This window comes from Haematobia irritans, chromosome 4 (genome assembly GCF_050003625.1).
Source record: "Haematobia irritans isolate KBUSLIRL chromosome 4, ASM5000362v1, whole genome shotgun sequence".
NCBI lineage: Eukaryota > Metazoa > Arthropoda > Insecta > Diptera > Muscidae > Haematobia > Haematobia irritans.
The window spans coordinates 88388000-88406882 of record NC_134400.1 but is presented as its reverse complement, the minus strand read 5'-3'; the positions used below and the strand labels follow the sequence as shown (position 1 = coordinate 88406882).

Here is an 18883-nt window from a genome sequence, read left to right as displayed (position 1 = left end):
CGGGTGCTTAACGAGGCTCAACAACGAACAGAATGGAGAATATGCCTTCAAATTCATGCTCAACATTTCGTCCGCTAACGAGTAACACGTGGACACAGAAAACGTTTTTTGTGTCAATGTCATTGTCAAACAAAGCAAGGAATGGATGCCCCAGAAGAGACCGAAGCCAAGAGTCAAGAAATATCTTCTGCGTTTGGTGGGACTGCACTGGGGAATACTCGAACCTACTTTAAATAAAAATTCAGAAATAAAAATTAGCTGCGTGTTAAGACTATGATGGGGGTCGTGTTGGAATGTCCCCTTGCATAGAAAATCCCCCAGTCAAAGAATTAAGATTCTCCAATTCTGCTCGACGACAAAAATTTAATGTTTACATTTACATAGTGCGATCATTTCGGATGACATCAAAACTATTATTCCCAGGACTTTTGAGGTTCTTAGCATAATCTTTTGGAATGATATGTCCATGGTTTCATGTTTAATTTATTTATTTAAATATGTAATTCCAAATGTTTTCTTAAATGTATTTTATTTTCAGTTACTCTAAAACACATAACTTAATTTACAGTTCATATTCGCATCCATTGTATCATGTTCTTAACATCGATTGACGAATCATTGGGCTTTCTCATTGGATTGGGATATTCTTAGACAAGATTTTTCATATGATCTACCACACTCGTAAGTTTTTAAAACTATACATGTTGAGACCTCTTATACTGATTCTCTATTCTGAAATGTCTTCTTGGTGACAAATGTTTAAGACCAGCTTTTTGTTACGTTTCAAAACAAGAACACAGTTCTTAATTGAAGTTTCCAAGAATACCTGCACCTATGGATTTTCCTAGATGTGTAATTTTGTTATCAAAAAATGATTTTTGATCTTTCGTTTCGAATAGCGACAGCCTTGGTAATAACCAAGAAAATGTGAATTTTGTTTCATAAATTTTTGATTTTGCATGGACAATCGTAAATAAATTAAAGAAACCCCCATGGTTGCATGACCTGTATTGCAATAGTGCGAAGTTGTAAGCTGTTGCATATTTGGAGGTGGTTGTGTGTGTGTGTGTATCTGTTTGAACATAATGACTAACAATAATCGATTTCCAATTCGTTTTCTATGTGCTCTAGGCATTTAGTTTACAAGGTATAAACCGATTTGACACTTGAACTCGTTTTAACCATAGTGTCCTTATGCAGCTGATATTGTAAATTTTGACGACCCAAACGCAGGGATTCTTTTAATTTGTGACCAATTTCCAAGGCAGCTTCCTCATTGTTGCCATTAGCAGTCCAAATAGCTGAAATTCGAAATGAAAATGAGTATATCACGAATATATTATTGATAGTTGGTGGTGGTGGTTTAACTTACAAATTTTATTATTTTTCTGACGAATATTTACTACGGCGCCACATATTTGATCTGAATGGTCAAAGACTTCCCCGATCAAGCATAAAATCTACATATATAAGCGAGCATTAAAATATAATGTCGATGTTTTCCAATTACAAAATACTCACCACATCAAGCCAAAGATTATCCAACTCATTTTTGGGACACCGATTTAATGTAATAACCCATCGACCACCTTGTTTGTTGGCAGCATCTTCCCACATAGGCCGAATACCTTTTTTGAAAAGTGAATAATCGCTTCCCATTTTAATATCAGATGGAGGTTTGATATGATTGTAAAGGCTGTAAGTAACAATAAAATTTATATTATTAGGGTATTTTGCTCGAAATTTTTCGGATTGATGCTTAAGTTCTATGCAATAATTATTAAAATATTTTGAAATTATGCAAGTGACCCACTATATAAAGTATAAAAAGGCTCACTTAGGGTGTTTTCTTTTCTTCTAAAAGATGTAGACTTTTTTCTCCGGAATATAACCTTTTTATGTTCTTTTGTAAAAAAAAAAACAAGATTTTGGAAAGGTTTCGAATTTTTTTGTGTGTGCTGCTATTGCCCAGAAACGCAGAGTATTATTTGGCTGTTGATGACACCACTGTTTCAGTGGTTTCGTCCCTATTTTACACAAAAAAGTATGTTTCACGCTTATCCCTTTTCGCTTGCCCAGCTAAACCTACCTGACTCACCCCCCAATCACGTCCCATCTTAATCGCAGAGTTCCTTGATCTGAATACAAGTTTAAGTATCAAAACGCACAACGAAACAACATTAGATAACTAGACTTGTAATACTCATTCATAAAAATATTACGGTCATATAACACGATGATCATCTTTAGGAGCTCGTTAGACCCTGATCTATAAATAATGGATTTCTTTTTTTACTACACCTAATTTAAACAATGACATAATGTTTTGTAAAAATACATTTAACTCACAACCTGAGTGAATGTCACAACAAATAATAATGACCTATATTCTCACGTAATCTCCATGGTATACATTTTCAGTAATTACAAGAATTTAGGGACGACTAAAAACGCAATTATGCATCCTTATATTAATATTCTTTGTGGGCAACATCTTCAAGCACTGCTCATTCTCCCTATCTTCCTTATGTTTTTACCAAACGGTGCCATTAAGCACGATATTTGTTCGCTAAAAATTAACAAATATGGCAGGTTACTTTTATTTTTTGCATATTTTGTAGAATGTGTCTACATTTGGGCATAATATGTAGAATCCCTAACATTGTGTATCAAGAAGTATTTTTTTTAATGTTTTAACTGACATCTTCATATAACTTCATTAGGCTTCACATGTCTCTAACGGATTGAAATATATCACAAACATCATCAGTGTTGGGCTAGTTATGCGCTCTAAAATCCTTTCTCAACACTCTACCCTAATTATATAGTGATCCAAGGTCTTCTACTCACAACCACGGTTACCACTCGCGTCAAAAATAATCTACCAACATTTTAAGAAAATTTTACCGCAATCTACCTAATTAAAAAAAAATTGAAGGCTTTGATCAAATTTTTATGGGTAGTATGAAATATATAGTTTTTCTTCGAATGAATGATCACTCGCTTTCAGTCAGAACAGTCGCAAATCCAAAATAGGAAATCGTTTTTGTAGAACTTTTTCTCAAAATTTTATTATCAAAGAAAATGTTCTCAAAATTCTATTTCTATAGAAATTTTTCTCAAAATTTTAATCCTATAGAAATTTGTCTCAAAATGTTATTTATACAAAAAATTGAATTAACTCTTGTTTTATTGGTTATTTTTTGTAAAATCTACCATTATTGTTGGTATTCTATCAACTGTCACGTGCTCACAACACGCTCTACACACAACATCATCTGCTATTCCTATTTGTCACAGATTCCTACGGACCTCCTCCTGGCTTTCGTCCTTCCATCATCAGCCATTATCCAGTCTATTTTCCTGTTTGAGTCACTCCCATAGTTTTTTTTTCGACCGTTTCATATGGCTTTAGTATTTCCCGTCTACACTCATTCAACTTTTATCGAATGATACCGAAAATCTTAGGGAAAATATTGAATTTTGATATCGATTTAGGTGGTGCAAGTTGTGAGTTCGGCGACCGGGTATATTGATTTGCATTTCCTTTCCATTTGGCCAAATCAGTATCTTCCGGGGTGCTATCACAGTAGCCATCCAAATCTTGTGGATAGGCAACCACCACCAGGAATGTAAGGGTTGATTTTCACGATAGACCATATACTTATATAGAAGGTTCATTCGTGTCAAACTGTTTGTCAGTTCCGAGGATTAAGAATAAACAAAGAAAATAAGAGCACACTTTTGTTCTGTTTCGCTTTTCTTTTTGAAGTTGTCCAATTCTACACAAAATTATAACATTTACGATGCACCAGAGGATTTATAAATTAAAATTTCAAAATTGGCACGAAATTGTGACCAAAACCTCGAAAAAGCGAAATTTTTTTTTGATATCTATTGACTTTTGAAATTAATAAATCTGGATGATTTCTTTCCTCTGTGAACCTTATGCCTGAATCCCGCTATGGTACGCTACCCCTACGAAATGGGGGGAGATGTTGTGGTCGTAAGAGGCGGAACGTTGGATCCGTAAAAAAGGAAAATCTACGAACTGTGGTGATGATTACCAGAACATCGAGGATAGTCAAATTTGTATTGTTCGGGTCTACAATTATCTGATGTAAAAGAAATGCAACTAAAGTCATCGCGGAACTAAAAACAAAATATTCTATGCAAAAATATATGAACAGCCTAACATGATCTGAATACTAGTAGATGTATAACAAGACGTATACATAAATGTGGGTCAAAGGTTGCTGCCTGTTAAAATCATCCTTTTTATAGTCGAATGGTGTGCAATACTGTGTTCATCCATTAAAAAGATTCTTTGGACAATCAGTAACGTCACCAAAGCTACTTAGAGAAAATACTATTGCCCAAAAACGTTCACCGATGTACCGTGATGATTAATGATTTCTTGTCTTCACATTTCTCTTACCTCCAGAAATCTTCAACAGTGTCAAAGCTTGTAATTTCATTTTGCATTTCTTCCCATGACTTTGTACGGTCATTTTCCAAATACCATAATGTCCAGGTATTCTGCAAAGGATGTTTGATCAAATGTTCTGTACGAACTTCCTCTGTATCTTTGTTAGCTGGTTCCTCCTGGGCATCAGGGCGTCCTGCAGCCGGCGTAGGTGCAGGGGCGGGAGAGTTTTCCTTTGGTGTTGCTGAAGAGGTCTGCAAATATAAAATGGAAGAAACTACATTAAAAGCTATTCACATAAAATATTCAAGTTGTATGTTGTGCTTACTTTAAAAAAATTAGGATTGGCAAAATTCTTTTTTCTGTGAAAGTCGTTTTGAAACATCTTGGAAAGCCTACTATTTTAACCAAACGAGTGAAAATGCTCGACGACAAATACAAGCAACAAAAGATCAGTGTATTTTTTTTAAGGTGGGGTAAGTGTGGATTATAAACTCAACGAAGAGAGAATGATTGAGGCTCTTACTCAAATTAAATTTAGGTGAGAGCAATGGAGTTCACCAACAACAAACAATAATCAAAAGAGAGTTTATTGTACACTCGATAATAAACACAGATGAAACTTTCTAAAGAGAGTAACTAAGAGATTACAATGACGAGGTGATTCTATTCAAATATGATGGAATTGATATTCTCTTTTCCACGTAATCCCCACACAGTAAAATTGTGTATATTTTCTATCCTTGACTGAAGGGAACTGTTTGCGATGGGGCTTTTATTTGTTTCACTCAATTTTTTTCTTTTATATTTTTCGATGTTTTTGCCAGTCTTTTTTTTCGTTAGTTCTTTTTATACTGTTTCTTACAGATTAGGACACATTTATTTTTTAATTGTATTGCGGGTGCTCGGTGAATTCTTGCTTTTGGAGGGATTTTTATAGGGCTGGGCACTATTTTTTATGGAACAAGAAGAAATTTTTCTTTGGATATAACAAGTGAAGTTTAAGCGAAAGTTTTAATTATTGAATGTGTTTTTTCCGATTCTTTTGTTCACATTTGACATAATATTCCAAGGTAAACGCGATGATGACTGTGCAGTGTACGGTCGCTTTTCCGAAATGTGTGAGCACGAATCGTAAAAGTGAACAATTATTACAAATCTTCGTTGTCGATCCAACCTCCAACAACCGCCAGCGAATTGCGATATGGAGAATATGATGTGTGTTTCCAAACTGAAACTGTGAAACAACACAGATTTGGCAATACAGCGAGTAAATACCGTACGCTGCAAGTAGAGTTGCCATTATATAAAAAATTTTCGCAATCCCCAGAATTGCGATTGGTTTATTCATGGTTTTTTTTTGCTGAAGTGTACAATGTCAATTACTCTTTCTTATAGGAAACTAAGATCAATGAAAAAATCTCAGACATAACGCCGGTACTAAGATCGCATTGTTTATTGAATATTTTAACAATAAAATATATTTATTGATTGAATCATATAGTACATTCATCGTAGCAAGTATCTGGGCTTTTAATAGTTCTGAAACATCAATCTAATATTAATTTGGCAAAACTTTTGCAGTTTTATTATTAATTTTAGCGGCTAAAGGTGAATTTAATCGAGATTAGCCGATAAAAACCAAAACTAAAACTGAATAAAATTATATCTTCTTGTTGAACATTTTATTATAACTTGATGGAGAATGATCTAATGCAATTATTGACAAGGTTTATTTTTCGGTGAAATGATTTATTAAAGAAAAGTAAAGGTGGAAAATGGAAAATTTAGCGTGATAATGCCAACTTATTAATGACCATAAATGTGAACTAAATATTCACCTACTACTGTGAGCAAATAATAGTAAGAAAAAAATTTTTGTCTGTAGAGAGTGCATATTTTTAAAATCTTGCGAGCAATGCGAACAGAAAAGAAGGAGGAAAAAAAGAAATAATAATAAACGCAGCACTCACGGCGGTCGGCAGTGCTGAAACTGCCTCAATTTGCGTTTCAATGCGTGACATATTTTTTACAACAGAATTCAAAACCTATTCAATCTGCTGGATTTTTTACAAAATAACCTAAATAGGCCAAATTATGAGCAAAATGCGAAAAAGTGCACATATAAAGGGTGATTTGTTAAGAGCTTGATAACTTTTTTTAAAAAAAAAACGCATAAAATTTGCAAAATCTCATCGGTTCTTTATTTGAAACGTTAGATTGGTCCATGACATTTACTTTTTGAAGATAATTTCATTTAAATGTTGACCGCGGCTGCGTCTTAGGTGGTCCATTCGGAAAGTCCAATTTTGGGCAACTTTTTCGAGCATTTCGGCCGGAATAGCCCGAATTTCTTCGGAAATGTTGTCTTCCAAAGCTGGAATAGTTGCTGGCTTATTTCTGTAGACTTTAGACTTGACGTAGCCCCACAAAAAATAGTCTAAAGGCGTCAAATCGCATGATCTTGGTGGCCAACTTACCGGTCCATTTCTTGAGATGAATTGTTCTCCGAAGTTTTCCCTCAAAATGGCCATAGAATCGCGAGCTGTGTGGCATGTAGCGCCATCTTGTTGAAACCACATGTCAACCAAGTTCAGTTCTTCCATTTTTGGCAACAAAAAGTTTGTTAGCATCGAACGATAGCGATCGCTATTCACCGTAACGTTGCGTCCAACAGCATCTTTGAAAAAATACGGTCCAATGATTCCACCAGCGTACAAACCACACCAAACAGTGCATTTTTCGGGATGCATGGGCAGTTCTTGAACGGCTTCTGGTTGCTCTTCACTCCAAATGCGGCAATTTTGCTTATTTACGTAGCCATTCAACCAGAAATGAGCCTCATCGCTGAACAAAATTTGTCGATAAAAAAGCGGATTTTCTGCCAACTTTTCTAGGGCCCATTCACTGAAAATTCGACGTTGTGGCAGATCGTTCAGCTATTCATGATGAAATGTCAAAGCATACTGAGCATCTTTCTCTTTGACACCATGTCTGAAATCCCACGTGATCTGTCAAATACTAATGCATAAAAATCCTAACCTCAAAAGAATCACCCTTTATTACAAGAAAAAAAGCCATAAACTTTTCGCAAAAGAACATTCGTCGAAATTCTTTGGTATGACAATAAGCGACATCAGTGCACCACAATAATATACCGTTGCATGCATACCTCATTAATTGTAATTTTTCGACAAATTTTTTTTTGTCAATTGACGATTTTAAACGTGAGTCGCCTCGCGCATTGCAAGTGTATTGCGGTGGTGGACACGACGTTCGATAAAAGTCGCGTATAAATGTCCGTCCTTATTGGTTCTATATCATGGTCCTGTCGGTAAAGATAAAAACGAGTCTGTGCCAAATGGTAGAACGATAAATATGTTATGGTAGGCTCATCATAATTACAAAAAAAAAGACAATAAAATATGTTTTTATTTATTGTCCTTTATTTGCTGTATGTATTGGTATATGTATTTGATTCGAAACGTATATGTCGATTTACTACAAAAGGAGATACCAATATTTTAAAATACCCTACCACTGTCTTCTGCAATACTTTCCTTGCTTTTTTTCAAGCACTCTACCGATTTGGTTAATTCTTTCATATATGATCATGATCATAAAGCAATACAGTATTTTGTTTTTTTTTTTTTTTTGGAAATACGATTAGCCGAAATTCGGCTTTTGTATCTTGTTTTTCAAATTGGGTAAAATCCAGCATACTCTTAAAATGATATAATCGGAGGCGATTTATATGTACATATTTTAGCGGACGTAGTACCACCCTTTACGAAACACATCCCTTAAAATCGACTACAGATTCGTTTTATCAAAGATCTATGGCTGTAACAGAATAGTTTTTGAGATGCATGTTTGGAAATTTCCGAGGAACATAAATCGTCGTAATTTGGCTCTATATTAATCGTTAAATTTAACTACAACTTAAAATAAAAGTTTAACCATAAAATTTTACTTTAGTTTTCTTTTCAATTAAGAGTTTAGATGGAAGTTAAAGTATAACAACTTTTAAAAGAATTCTCAGCATTTATTATATTATATGCATTTCAAGAAATCCTTACAAATAGAAATCATTAAATCTTGCGATTGTAACTATCATATGAATCTTGAAAAATTAGCCCCTGATTTTCCCCCGAAAACAAAATACTTATTGTGGCAACCCTGTACCCACTCATGATTGCAGTATGTATGTATAACTGTCTGTTTATTCTTGTCCGACTGCTTTCTCAGAGAGCCACCGGCTGTCATTCTATTTCGTCGTACTGCCGACAGCCTTTACTGTTTGCTTGCTCACCGCTTGAAATAAAAGTAAGCCACTGAGTTGTTGTGTTCGGTTGTATGTACTGTTATTGACCGTTTTGTTTTGCACTTGTGTTTGAGACGATGCTCATTTGTGCCACATAATTTTGTCAATGTAAACAGCATGTATGTATGGATGTATGACATGTGTGTACGATCTTTCACAATGAAAACTTTTATCAAACTACGGCTACAAGTCAACAGTTTACATACATTAACCCATTAACGCACAAAGAGAAACTGCCGGACAGAAATTGATGTTATGGCTTTTATTAGGGCTGCCATTCGAGATCGATTTTTTATAAATCCCGGAATTCGGGATTTCAAAATATTGAATCCCGCTATCTCGGTATTTTATTCGGGATGTTTTTGAGTAATAACAATCTACAGCATTAAAAAATTGTAGTACAATGAGCCAATTTAGGTTAATTTAATTTTATTAAATATGAACACAAAAATAAATTAAAAAGCTATTTCATCGAAAGTTTTATCAGACATTCGCGATCTTATAACTCATTCACTTACATATAACTCATTCATTTACACTTCCACAATACACTTTATCTAAATTTCAACTGTCATTTGCCTTATAAAAAAAGGGATTACAAATCCACTTTTAGTAGATTTCGAGACTAATCTGAATGACATTTGAATTAAAGGTGTACACGTGAGTCATATGTTGCTCACGCTCACGCACACTCACGACGGAGAAATCTTATTCACTCACGACTCACGAAAAATGTCGTGACTCACGAAAAACCTCGTGACTCACGAATAATTTTATGCGTAATGTACCTATAGAACCTGATTGAAACCTGATTGATGATTAAAATCGACAGCGTTATAAAACTCTTAACCCCTAGTAATTCGAAAAAATTGGGGCTACAATGGATCAAATGTATAGGGGAAGGGGAAAGTATAATGAAAACTAAGTCGCTCACGTATGGGACCACCATCGTATATATATATGTATTTTACGTTTTGTCTGTTGAAGTCGTTTGCCTTTCGTCCTACATGTGCACATCAATTTCACTTTCTTAATATTCTTTATAAAATATGACTGTATTAGCTTCTGTTTGTCGTTCACTCTTCCTCTCTCTCTCTTTTGTACTCCCGACTACCCAAGTACAATGCACTTAGTCACTTGGAGAATAATTTTGTGATCCAATGAAGGCGTTGACACATACACCGAGAATGACATTCATATTTCCATTATTTGGACTTAAAATTTTTGGGGACTCAATGGATCTTTATAAAGAGGCAAATAAGCATGCCAAACAACATATTTGTAAAAATAAGAGAAATTCATTGACTTTTATGAGACAAAGGAAAACAGAATTTAGGCTAGACGATTAAAGAGAGCAAACAATTAAAGTACTTCATGCAATGCCCCAGTGTTGCCAGGTTAAGGGTTTCCCCCCAAATTTAGGGGTTTTTTAACGTTTAGGGGGATTTTTAGGGGGATTTTTGGGGGTAAAAAATTATTTTAGACCCTATAAAGTGGAGCAATTCTCAACAAAATTTAGAACAATTCTGGCATGCATTTTGAAAAAAAAAATGAGGGAAGTCAACCCATGTTCTTAAATACAAGCAAGTATGTTAAGCAATGACATTCTGTTTTAAACGCATCTGTTGAAGGGGCATTTTTAATATTTGATACAATTAAAAACAAATTAAGAAATGGTATTGTAACATTAACTTATTGGTCTCATAATTTCACGCGTACAATTTTGGCGAATAATGTATATATTTACTTAACTTTAATTATTGTTTATTTTTTATTTCTATTATTTATATTTTATAAGCCGTTATTTTAATTAATTTGATTTGAAAGATTTATACATTGAATTATATTGTTTTGTCTGCTCTTTATATTGATATACATTTTATTGTTATACCCATAGAAAAACCGAATTTGTGAAAAGTGGTATAATGATGTTATCTACTGATTTTTATTTACTTCAAAAGAAATTTTGTTCTTCAGAAAAAAAGCTTTCAGTATATATATTTGTGTTAAATTTAACACAAGTGTTAAATTTTGTAAAATTTGGGACACCTTTTTGACTTATTAACATTCTTAAATTTTTTGGGGGTTTTTGAAAAAGGTCTAGACCAATTTAAGGGTTTTTTTCTTAAGATTTGGGGGGAAGAATCAAAAATCACCTGGCAACACTGCAATGTCCATTATGATATGTGAGTGGTGTTCTCTTTTTAGTCACACATTTAATATGGTCGGGGGAAATCTTGTATTGCGTTGAGAGCGACAATTGATCCCAATATTGCCATTATAATTTTTTTTTTTAATTTGCAGTTGAATTTAGCATTTTTTTAATTCAAGGTGAGTATCAGTTCGAGTTTAAGGTGGGTATTAACTTCGAGTTTAGCCGCATTTTTTCACTAAAGTGAAAACTAAATCAGTAAAAAAGGTATATACATATTTGTTGCAGATTTTATTATAATTTGCACAAAGTTTGTATTCCTTAAAATGGATTATTAAAATTAATCGTAAAAAAAATACGATTTAGCGGCTAAACTCGAACTTAATACCCACCTTTAGCCGCTAAATTCGCATTTTTTCACGATTACTTTTCTCTAATAAAAAAAGTGTTAACAAGTATATAAACTTTGTAAAAAGTTGCTTTAGGAATTCACCATCAAGTTTTAATAAAATGTGCATCAAATAGGTATAATTTTATACTGTTTTTACAGATTTAATTTCGATTTTAGCGGCTAAACTCGAACTTAGTACCCACCTTTAGCTTTGTATTTTTTGATCCACAAAATCTCAAACATATTAGTGCTTGTTAGGGCCTCTTCGAAACCGAAACTTTTTACTATGGTGAGATATCAAGTTACTATGGTGAGAAAAAGCTAGTTTGCTGTTCTCATTTTTTAATAAATAAAACTACTTTTTATTTGTTTTGAGATAATAAAAACATGGGATGTCGTATATGTTAAGAATTTTGTCAAATGTCAAATTTCTTACTAGACCCTTTGGCTAATGAAATTATACTCACTATGATTTACGTCAAACTGTTACCAATGCTAGTAAAATGTTTCAGTTTCGAACGGGCTCTTAGAACAACAAGTTCGTTAATTTTTATGTAACATTCAGGAGGAACGGTTTGAAACCCATAGTTTAGTATACCAAATCGTCTCAGAAGCAAATTTATCGATGTCCGTCGGTCCATGTATTTTTGTGTTCAACGTATAGGTCGTAATTTGAGTCCAATCGTTTTACTTTATTTATATATTCCATACTTCAAGATATACAAAATCTTTTAATTATAGTATGTGATTGGGAGCCACCGTGGTGCAATGGTTAGCATGCCCGCCTTGCATACACAAGGTCGTGGATTCGATTCCTGCTTCGACCGAACACCAAAAAGTTTTTCAGCGGTGGATTATCCCATCTCAGTAATGCTGGTGACATTTCTGAGGGTTTCAAAGCTTCTCTAAGTGGTTTCACTGGAATGTGGAACGCCGTTCGGACTCGGCTATAAAAAGGAGGTCCCTTGTCATTGAGCTTAACATGGAATCGGGCAGCACTCAGTGATAAGAGAGAAGTTCACCAAGGTGGTATCACAATGGACTGAATAACCTAATCTAGTATGTGATTTATGACGGTAGGATAGGGAACGTCATATACGACTCAAATTACAAATTTATCATAATCTTTTAAAACAACAAAAATCTAAATGTATCAAAAACGACGAAATGGTAACAAAATGTAGAAATAAGTAAGAGTTAGAAGAGTTGCACATGTTAGTTTTAGCATTGCCAATAAATTGAATCGACGCAGTTAAAGAGTTCCACAGGTGAAAGGCGTTGAAGAAGAAGTGCCATTCAGATACTGGTAGCAGACGTTATCTTCAAATTTGACAAAGTTTCGTATATCGATTCAGTCTTGTTGAACAAGCACTTTGAAATTAGACTCAAATTTTTCGCACCAGAGTGCAATCAATAAATCAAGAGATTCCGTGACACAAGACGTATCAGGCAATACATCATGTAATAAAATTGGTACAAGGATATCTTCAAGAAGCAACAAAGGCAGCAAGAAGATTGATCGACGAAGTATGGTCAGCGAACGAAATCAAAGAACCGAAAACGTATAAAGAAGCTATGAAAAGTGATGAAAAATTACTATGGTTACAGGCAATGCAAGAAGAAATAGAGTCAATGAATCACAATAAAACATGGGAACTTACAACACTCCCAGAAGGACGAACTGCTATTGGAAGCAAATGGGTTTTCAAATTGAAACGAAATGAGGATGGTGATATATGTCGTTTCAAAGCCCGACTAGTAGCTCAAGGATTCTCGCAGAAGTATGGCATTGACTACGACGAGGTATTTGCACCAGTTGCTACTCATATTTCATTCAGAATTTTGCTGTCTATTGCCGGAAAAAATAATTTTATTGTTAATCACCTCGATGTTAAAACAGCATTTCTAAATGGTACGTTATCGGAAACTATATACATGCAACAACCACCTGGATTTGAACATGAAAATGATAATTTGGTGTGTTTATTAAAGAAAAGTATTTATGGGTTGAAACAAGCCGCTAGGATGTGGAACTCCGTTTTACACGAGGTACTTCAACAACTAGGTCTTAAACAGAGTAAGAATGATTTATGTTTATACTCTGGAGAAATAAAAGGAAATGTTTGTTTCATACTTGTATATGTGGACGACATTATAATTGCTTGTAAAAGTGTTCAACAAACAGAACATATAACGTCATTTTTGCAGAAACAGTTTGCTATCACTAATATGGGTGATATAAAACACTATCTTGGAATTGAGATTTATAGGGATAAAAGTGGAAATTTTCAACTCGGACAAAAGAATTATATAGAAAGGATTGCGGAAGAATATGGTTTAAGTAACTGCAAACCAGTAAAAAGTCCAATGGATACAGGCTACGGAAAAGGAGGAGAAAACTCTATGCTCTTAGAGACGAATTCTAAATATAGAAAACTAATAGGTCACCTGCTATACATTTCTGTAAATACAAGACCCGATGTATCAGCTGCAGTAAGTATTTTGGCGCAAAAGGTTTCTCAACCTACATTAGAAGATTGGACTCAATGTAAACGAGTCCTGAAATACTTAAAAACTACTTCATCAATGAAGCTTCAACTGAGCGATAAAGAAAAGGACCACGGACTTCTTGGGTATGCAGATGCAAACTGGGCTGAAGACCGCTTAGATCGAAAATCTAATAGTGGCAGAATATTTTTTTTCAATGGTGGTACAATTGGATGGACATGTCAAAAGCAAACCTTAGTGGCATCTTCAACTTGTGAAGCGGAATATATCTCGCTTTCCGAAGCAGCTAAGGAAGCAAAATGGATAAGGCAAATATTGGAAGATTTTGAGCAATTACAAAATGAACCCACACCAATTTTGAATGATAACCAAAGCTGTTTACGTTTGGCTAATGATGACAAATTTTCCTTTAAAACAAAGCATATGGACACCAAGTACAAACTTGTAAAGGACCTCATCAAGAAAGAAATTATTTCGTGCAGTTATTGTCCTACGGATGAAATGATTGCAGACATTTTAACAAAACCTTTAAATCCATCTAAACATGCAGATCTTTGCAAAAAATGTAACTTAAAAGCGAATGAGGAGGAGTGTTGAACAAGCACTTTGTTGAAACTACTTTACATTCACTTATTTAATTTACATCATTATTTCTTTGATTTGAATTTGAATTTTGTTTTCATATACAGACAAATTTTTACATATCTAAAATAAAATTTGAATTGAACACAACGATTTTCGGTCTCGTAGTTTTACTAATTTCAATAAGTCTGCCCAATACTTGGCGTATTTATGAACCAGTTTTCAATCAATTTGTCCTATAAATTGTAGGAATTTATCCGAAATGTGCAGATTTGGATTTAGTTTCCATATATGTACGGCTCTTATTTATTAACTGATCTTAATAAAATTGGTACAAACTAATATTTTATTGTTCCTACTAAACATACAACAATTTTTTTCATATATATATATATATATGTATCACCCGATTCTTCAAAAAATGGCGAAATATCAACCCAATAGGTCCATTTTTTCCACAGCGACATATAACTCGAGTGATTGTCGTGGCAAACATTAAATCTGTCAGAAAATGTTGTTCTGAGCACATGGTTTATTTAGCTACAGATTTTTTTTTAAATCTGATCACACTGTTTATTTTGTGTGAACTTGAATTTGACCAAATCGGATTTTTTAGCGGAAGCCCAATGTTAGCGGTAGCCAATAGAATAAAATATTATAAGAAAATATTATAAAAAAAATATTATAGGAAAGATTCGATTTCGGCTAATCGGCCTCATCACATGGAAGACCGGTTTTAATATTTGAGCAATTTTCCATTGATCCCGAATATGTAGTACACTTAAATTAATTGACCTTATAAATTTTAATTGAAATTTCTTTAATCATTAAAATAATATTAATCACAATAATAATATCAAAAATTAATTGTTCTAATTAGAAATTTAATAGATTCAGTAATTTTTTGCGATTCTTATTTTGATCAAAATTTAATTGAACATTTTTCCAAATTTGATAAAAAATTGTATTTTTCAAAAATTGTAATACAATGACTTATTTGTAACTATAAACTAAGTAAAATAAAAAATAATTCTTTGTGTGACAGAAAAATATATGTCTATAATTTTATATATATAAATCAATTAGCGATAAATTTAGTATGCATATATTTTTATGTTAGCCTGATACCAATGCAGACATTACAATATTTATTCGAGTTTTTTGGACAGGAAGATTAAGGAAATTAACACTATTAATTAGTATTAGTATGCATCGATTAATAGAGAAGCAACATTTAATTATGAACCGATATGGAACGATGTGATGGTAGTATCATGCACAGAATTAATTAGAAATAATAAATATTTAAAAATGAATCTCTTTCAATTCATTTTTCTTTATGAGAAATCGGATTTTTTATTTAACCCTAGACAGCCATCATTCGTCAAAATGAAGAATGACGATCTAAAATGTATTTTAGCCGATTGGGAAATTATAATTTTAAGTTAGTTGTTAAAAACAAATTGAATAAACTCAATTTTGGTTCTCATGTTTGCTCACAATGCAAATTATAGCGTCTTGGAATAAGTCGTAGTCAAAATGACTAAGAATGACGTTAGTGTACAAAAAATAAGGATTACTTTCCAGGATTAATTAACTCTTTCTCTACCGAATTATACCTAATGTTAAACCATAGAACAAATACAAAATGAATTTGGAACATTTGTATGAATGTACAATAGAAAAATGGTCTCAAAATTGCGAACTTTTTGTTGATTATTACAGAAGTTCATAATAATGCAGTTTAGTTCAGTTTAATATGGATATATGTAGTGTACATCGGTTGTCAAAGGGTTATGTTAAAATGTTAATTGGCAGCGCAAATAAAAAATGCAAGATTCAAATGTTTGAGATTTTTTCCGAAAACAATTGTAACAGCACCAAATTTAGTGCTTTTTGATTTCCCAAAAGCACCAAATTGCCTTTTTAGTGCCTTTTCAAAAAAAAAACACCAACTTGGTGCTTTCTGGCATTTTTCAATTTGAACGGTATTAACAGTATTAAATTGACGATATCTTTTCATAGAAAAATTCGGATTAGACTTTCAAAAACTTAAGAAACTCAACTGTATTGCCAAATATAGAATTTGATTGTTATGAAGGTGGTATTGATCCTTTAGAAATGCTTAGCGACGAGTGACGAATTTCTGAACTTGATAAAGATGTCATTAAAAACATTTGAATTAAATTCACAAAAGCACTCATAACTGAAATAAGAAATAGACTCCCTCCATTAATATTTCGAAATTTAATGTCGAGAAAATGTTTTTCTCCTCTGAAAAAATAGTGTGAAATTTTAAAGACATTACTGATGAGAATGAATTGGATGAAAGCATTCAAAGGTGTACACTTGAATAGAAGTTAATAATTTCATAATCAAATCATGCTTCAAAACAAAAGTTCTATAATACATCTTTGGAATTTTTTGTTTCTTTTTTTAGTAGAGCATTGAATTTTAGCTGGGTTTAGTAGTTTGTGGTGGGAGGAGGTATGTTAGAATTGAAAATATATTTTTTGCTTTTTGCCCTTCGGGAGTTGGCATTATTAGCCAATACATTCTCCCATACAACGAAAAAAAAATACTCGATATATATTCGCTCCATTTAAGTTGAATAGTTTTTTTTTTATATATATTTTGTCGTTAATCGTTTTTATATATTATAGTATAAAATATATCGACATAAAATATATAGTTCTAATTTTCATAGATCACTTCTATAGGGTCAGGATATATAAACCTTGATCTGTATGAATACGTTACTGCCTGTAAAATCGGTCCTACATTTCAAATTTCATTTGCGACATTTCATTGCGACATTTTTCGAAGAGATATTAAATTGCAAGATCGATTTTTATAGAGATAGATCGTAAAAAGGGCCAATACGAATCACAACGAATCGAACATTTCTAACGACAATTACGAATCTACGCTAGATACGTATAGTAATATGCCCATTTTTCGAGGCTCTAGATTATAACCTAATAGACACAAAAGTCATTAATCAACCCCTATCGCCCAAAAGAGTTGAAAACGATCTGTTTCTAATATTCCGAGCAAAAATTTACTTTTGAATTTGGTTGACCAACAAATTTGTCTATGGATACGCGTACCTCCCTGACAGCCATATATATATAAATTACTGAATTGCTCTTCTTACCCTCCTGGGTTCATAATATTCATCCAATCCTATATACACATTTGGTTACATGATATTCATGGGTAGCAATATTTATCCGATGCGGTTCACAAAATTTCTTTTGGTTCTGTCCTCTGTGTTCAATCTATGCTTTGTAGGTGAGAATCACAATATAACATATGAAGTAGTTATTTCCTGGTTTGGTAAACTTCCGTAGGTGACCTGTGTTGGTTAATGCATTCACAGAATTTATATTTATTTTCTGGTCAGATATGTGATAGGTTAATTCTAATAAGAGGTTGTCAAATCGTTTGTTGCATGCAACAGGGACAAACGGATGGACCAATGGGAGTACATTATTATTGTGCACATGTGGCTCGATGACATTATTTATCTATTTGCAAACGTTGATATGTTTATAAATACCACTATAAAGATAATTATACACAAACACTAGCACAACTGAACGAGGCTGAAAACCAGAGTAATATCAGAAGTAATCATGACATATTGATTAAAATCATATTTTATTTCCAAGTTTCATAAACTATGAGCATTCCAAACCATGGGTTCTATTTTTAGTGGGGTTTGTTGTCAGTCTATGCCCTTACGAGACTTCAATTCTGGCAGTACGTGCACAGACTTACTTTGTAGGGAGGCAGGCGGAACACATGGTATAAAAAAATTCCACGACGTCTGGTTCAAAGGGACGATTGAATCACACATTCCGCATTTTTCGTATTATAGTAAACTTACCTTTTCACTTTCGGTAACAACCATTTTTCCCACTGAAGTTTATAATTGCAATTATATTTAACAAATTTGTAATCACAACAATCTTAATATTGTTTTAACAAATTTTTTCCTCTTGGTAACTATAAGAGAACGAAGCCGGCGTAATATTAAAGTCAAAAGCAGCTATAACGACAACAACGGCGGTCTAAATTAAATGTGGCCTTGTACATGCGACTCTAAATGCGACGTAATGACGCTGCGTAAGGAAACAAAGAAGTACGAGTTTTCTTATGGGCCGATCAGACTATTGTTATTTTTCATATTTAATAATGGGTATTTAACACAGTTATTTTCGAAATAGGGCTGTCATTCGGGACCGATTTTTAAAAATCGCGCGATTCGGGATTTCAAAATAAAGAATCCCGGTATTCCGGGATCTTTTTCGGGATGCTTTAAATATTTTGGAGCAACTCTAGTTTAGCTATACCACTGACATTTTTTTGGGTCGATAGTGAATTAAATTTGATGTCGAAACAGCAAGTAACCGGTTTGCGGTCGTAACCGGATAACCGGTTATTCGAGCCTAAATTATAAGTAAATATTCGTTACTAAAACCGGTTCTACTGAAC

General features: G+C 33.3%; 1 protein-coding gene across 2 annotated transcripts; it reads right to left on the bottom strand.

Moving 5' to 3' along the window:
* Positions 1-470: 470 nt before the first annotated feature.
* On the bottom strand, positions 471-18434 carry eIF4E1 (eukaryotic translation initiation factor 4E1). 2 transcript variants are annotated; one of them, XM_075308124.1, is made up of 5 exons: positions 18276-18434; positions 4439-4680; positions 1522-1696; positions 1373-1460; positions 471-1301 (listed from the first exon to the last, which is right to left on the bottom strand). In XM_075308124.1, exons 1-5 carry the CDS (start codon positions 18297-18299, stop codon positions 1141-1143), a joined length of 690 nt encoding a protein of 229 aa, XP_075164239.1. In that variant the 5' UTR covers positions 18300-18434; the 3' UTR covers positions 471-1140. The 2 variants fall into 2 exon arrangements, with proteins under 2 accessions (XP_075164239.1, XP_075164238.1); XM_075308123.1 differs by lacking the exon at positions 18276-18434 and adding an exon at positions 4755-5653.
* Positions 18435-18883: the final 449 nt, after the last annotated feature.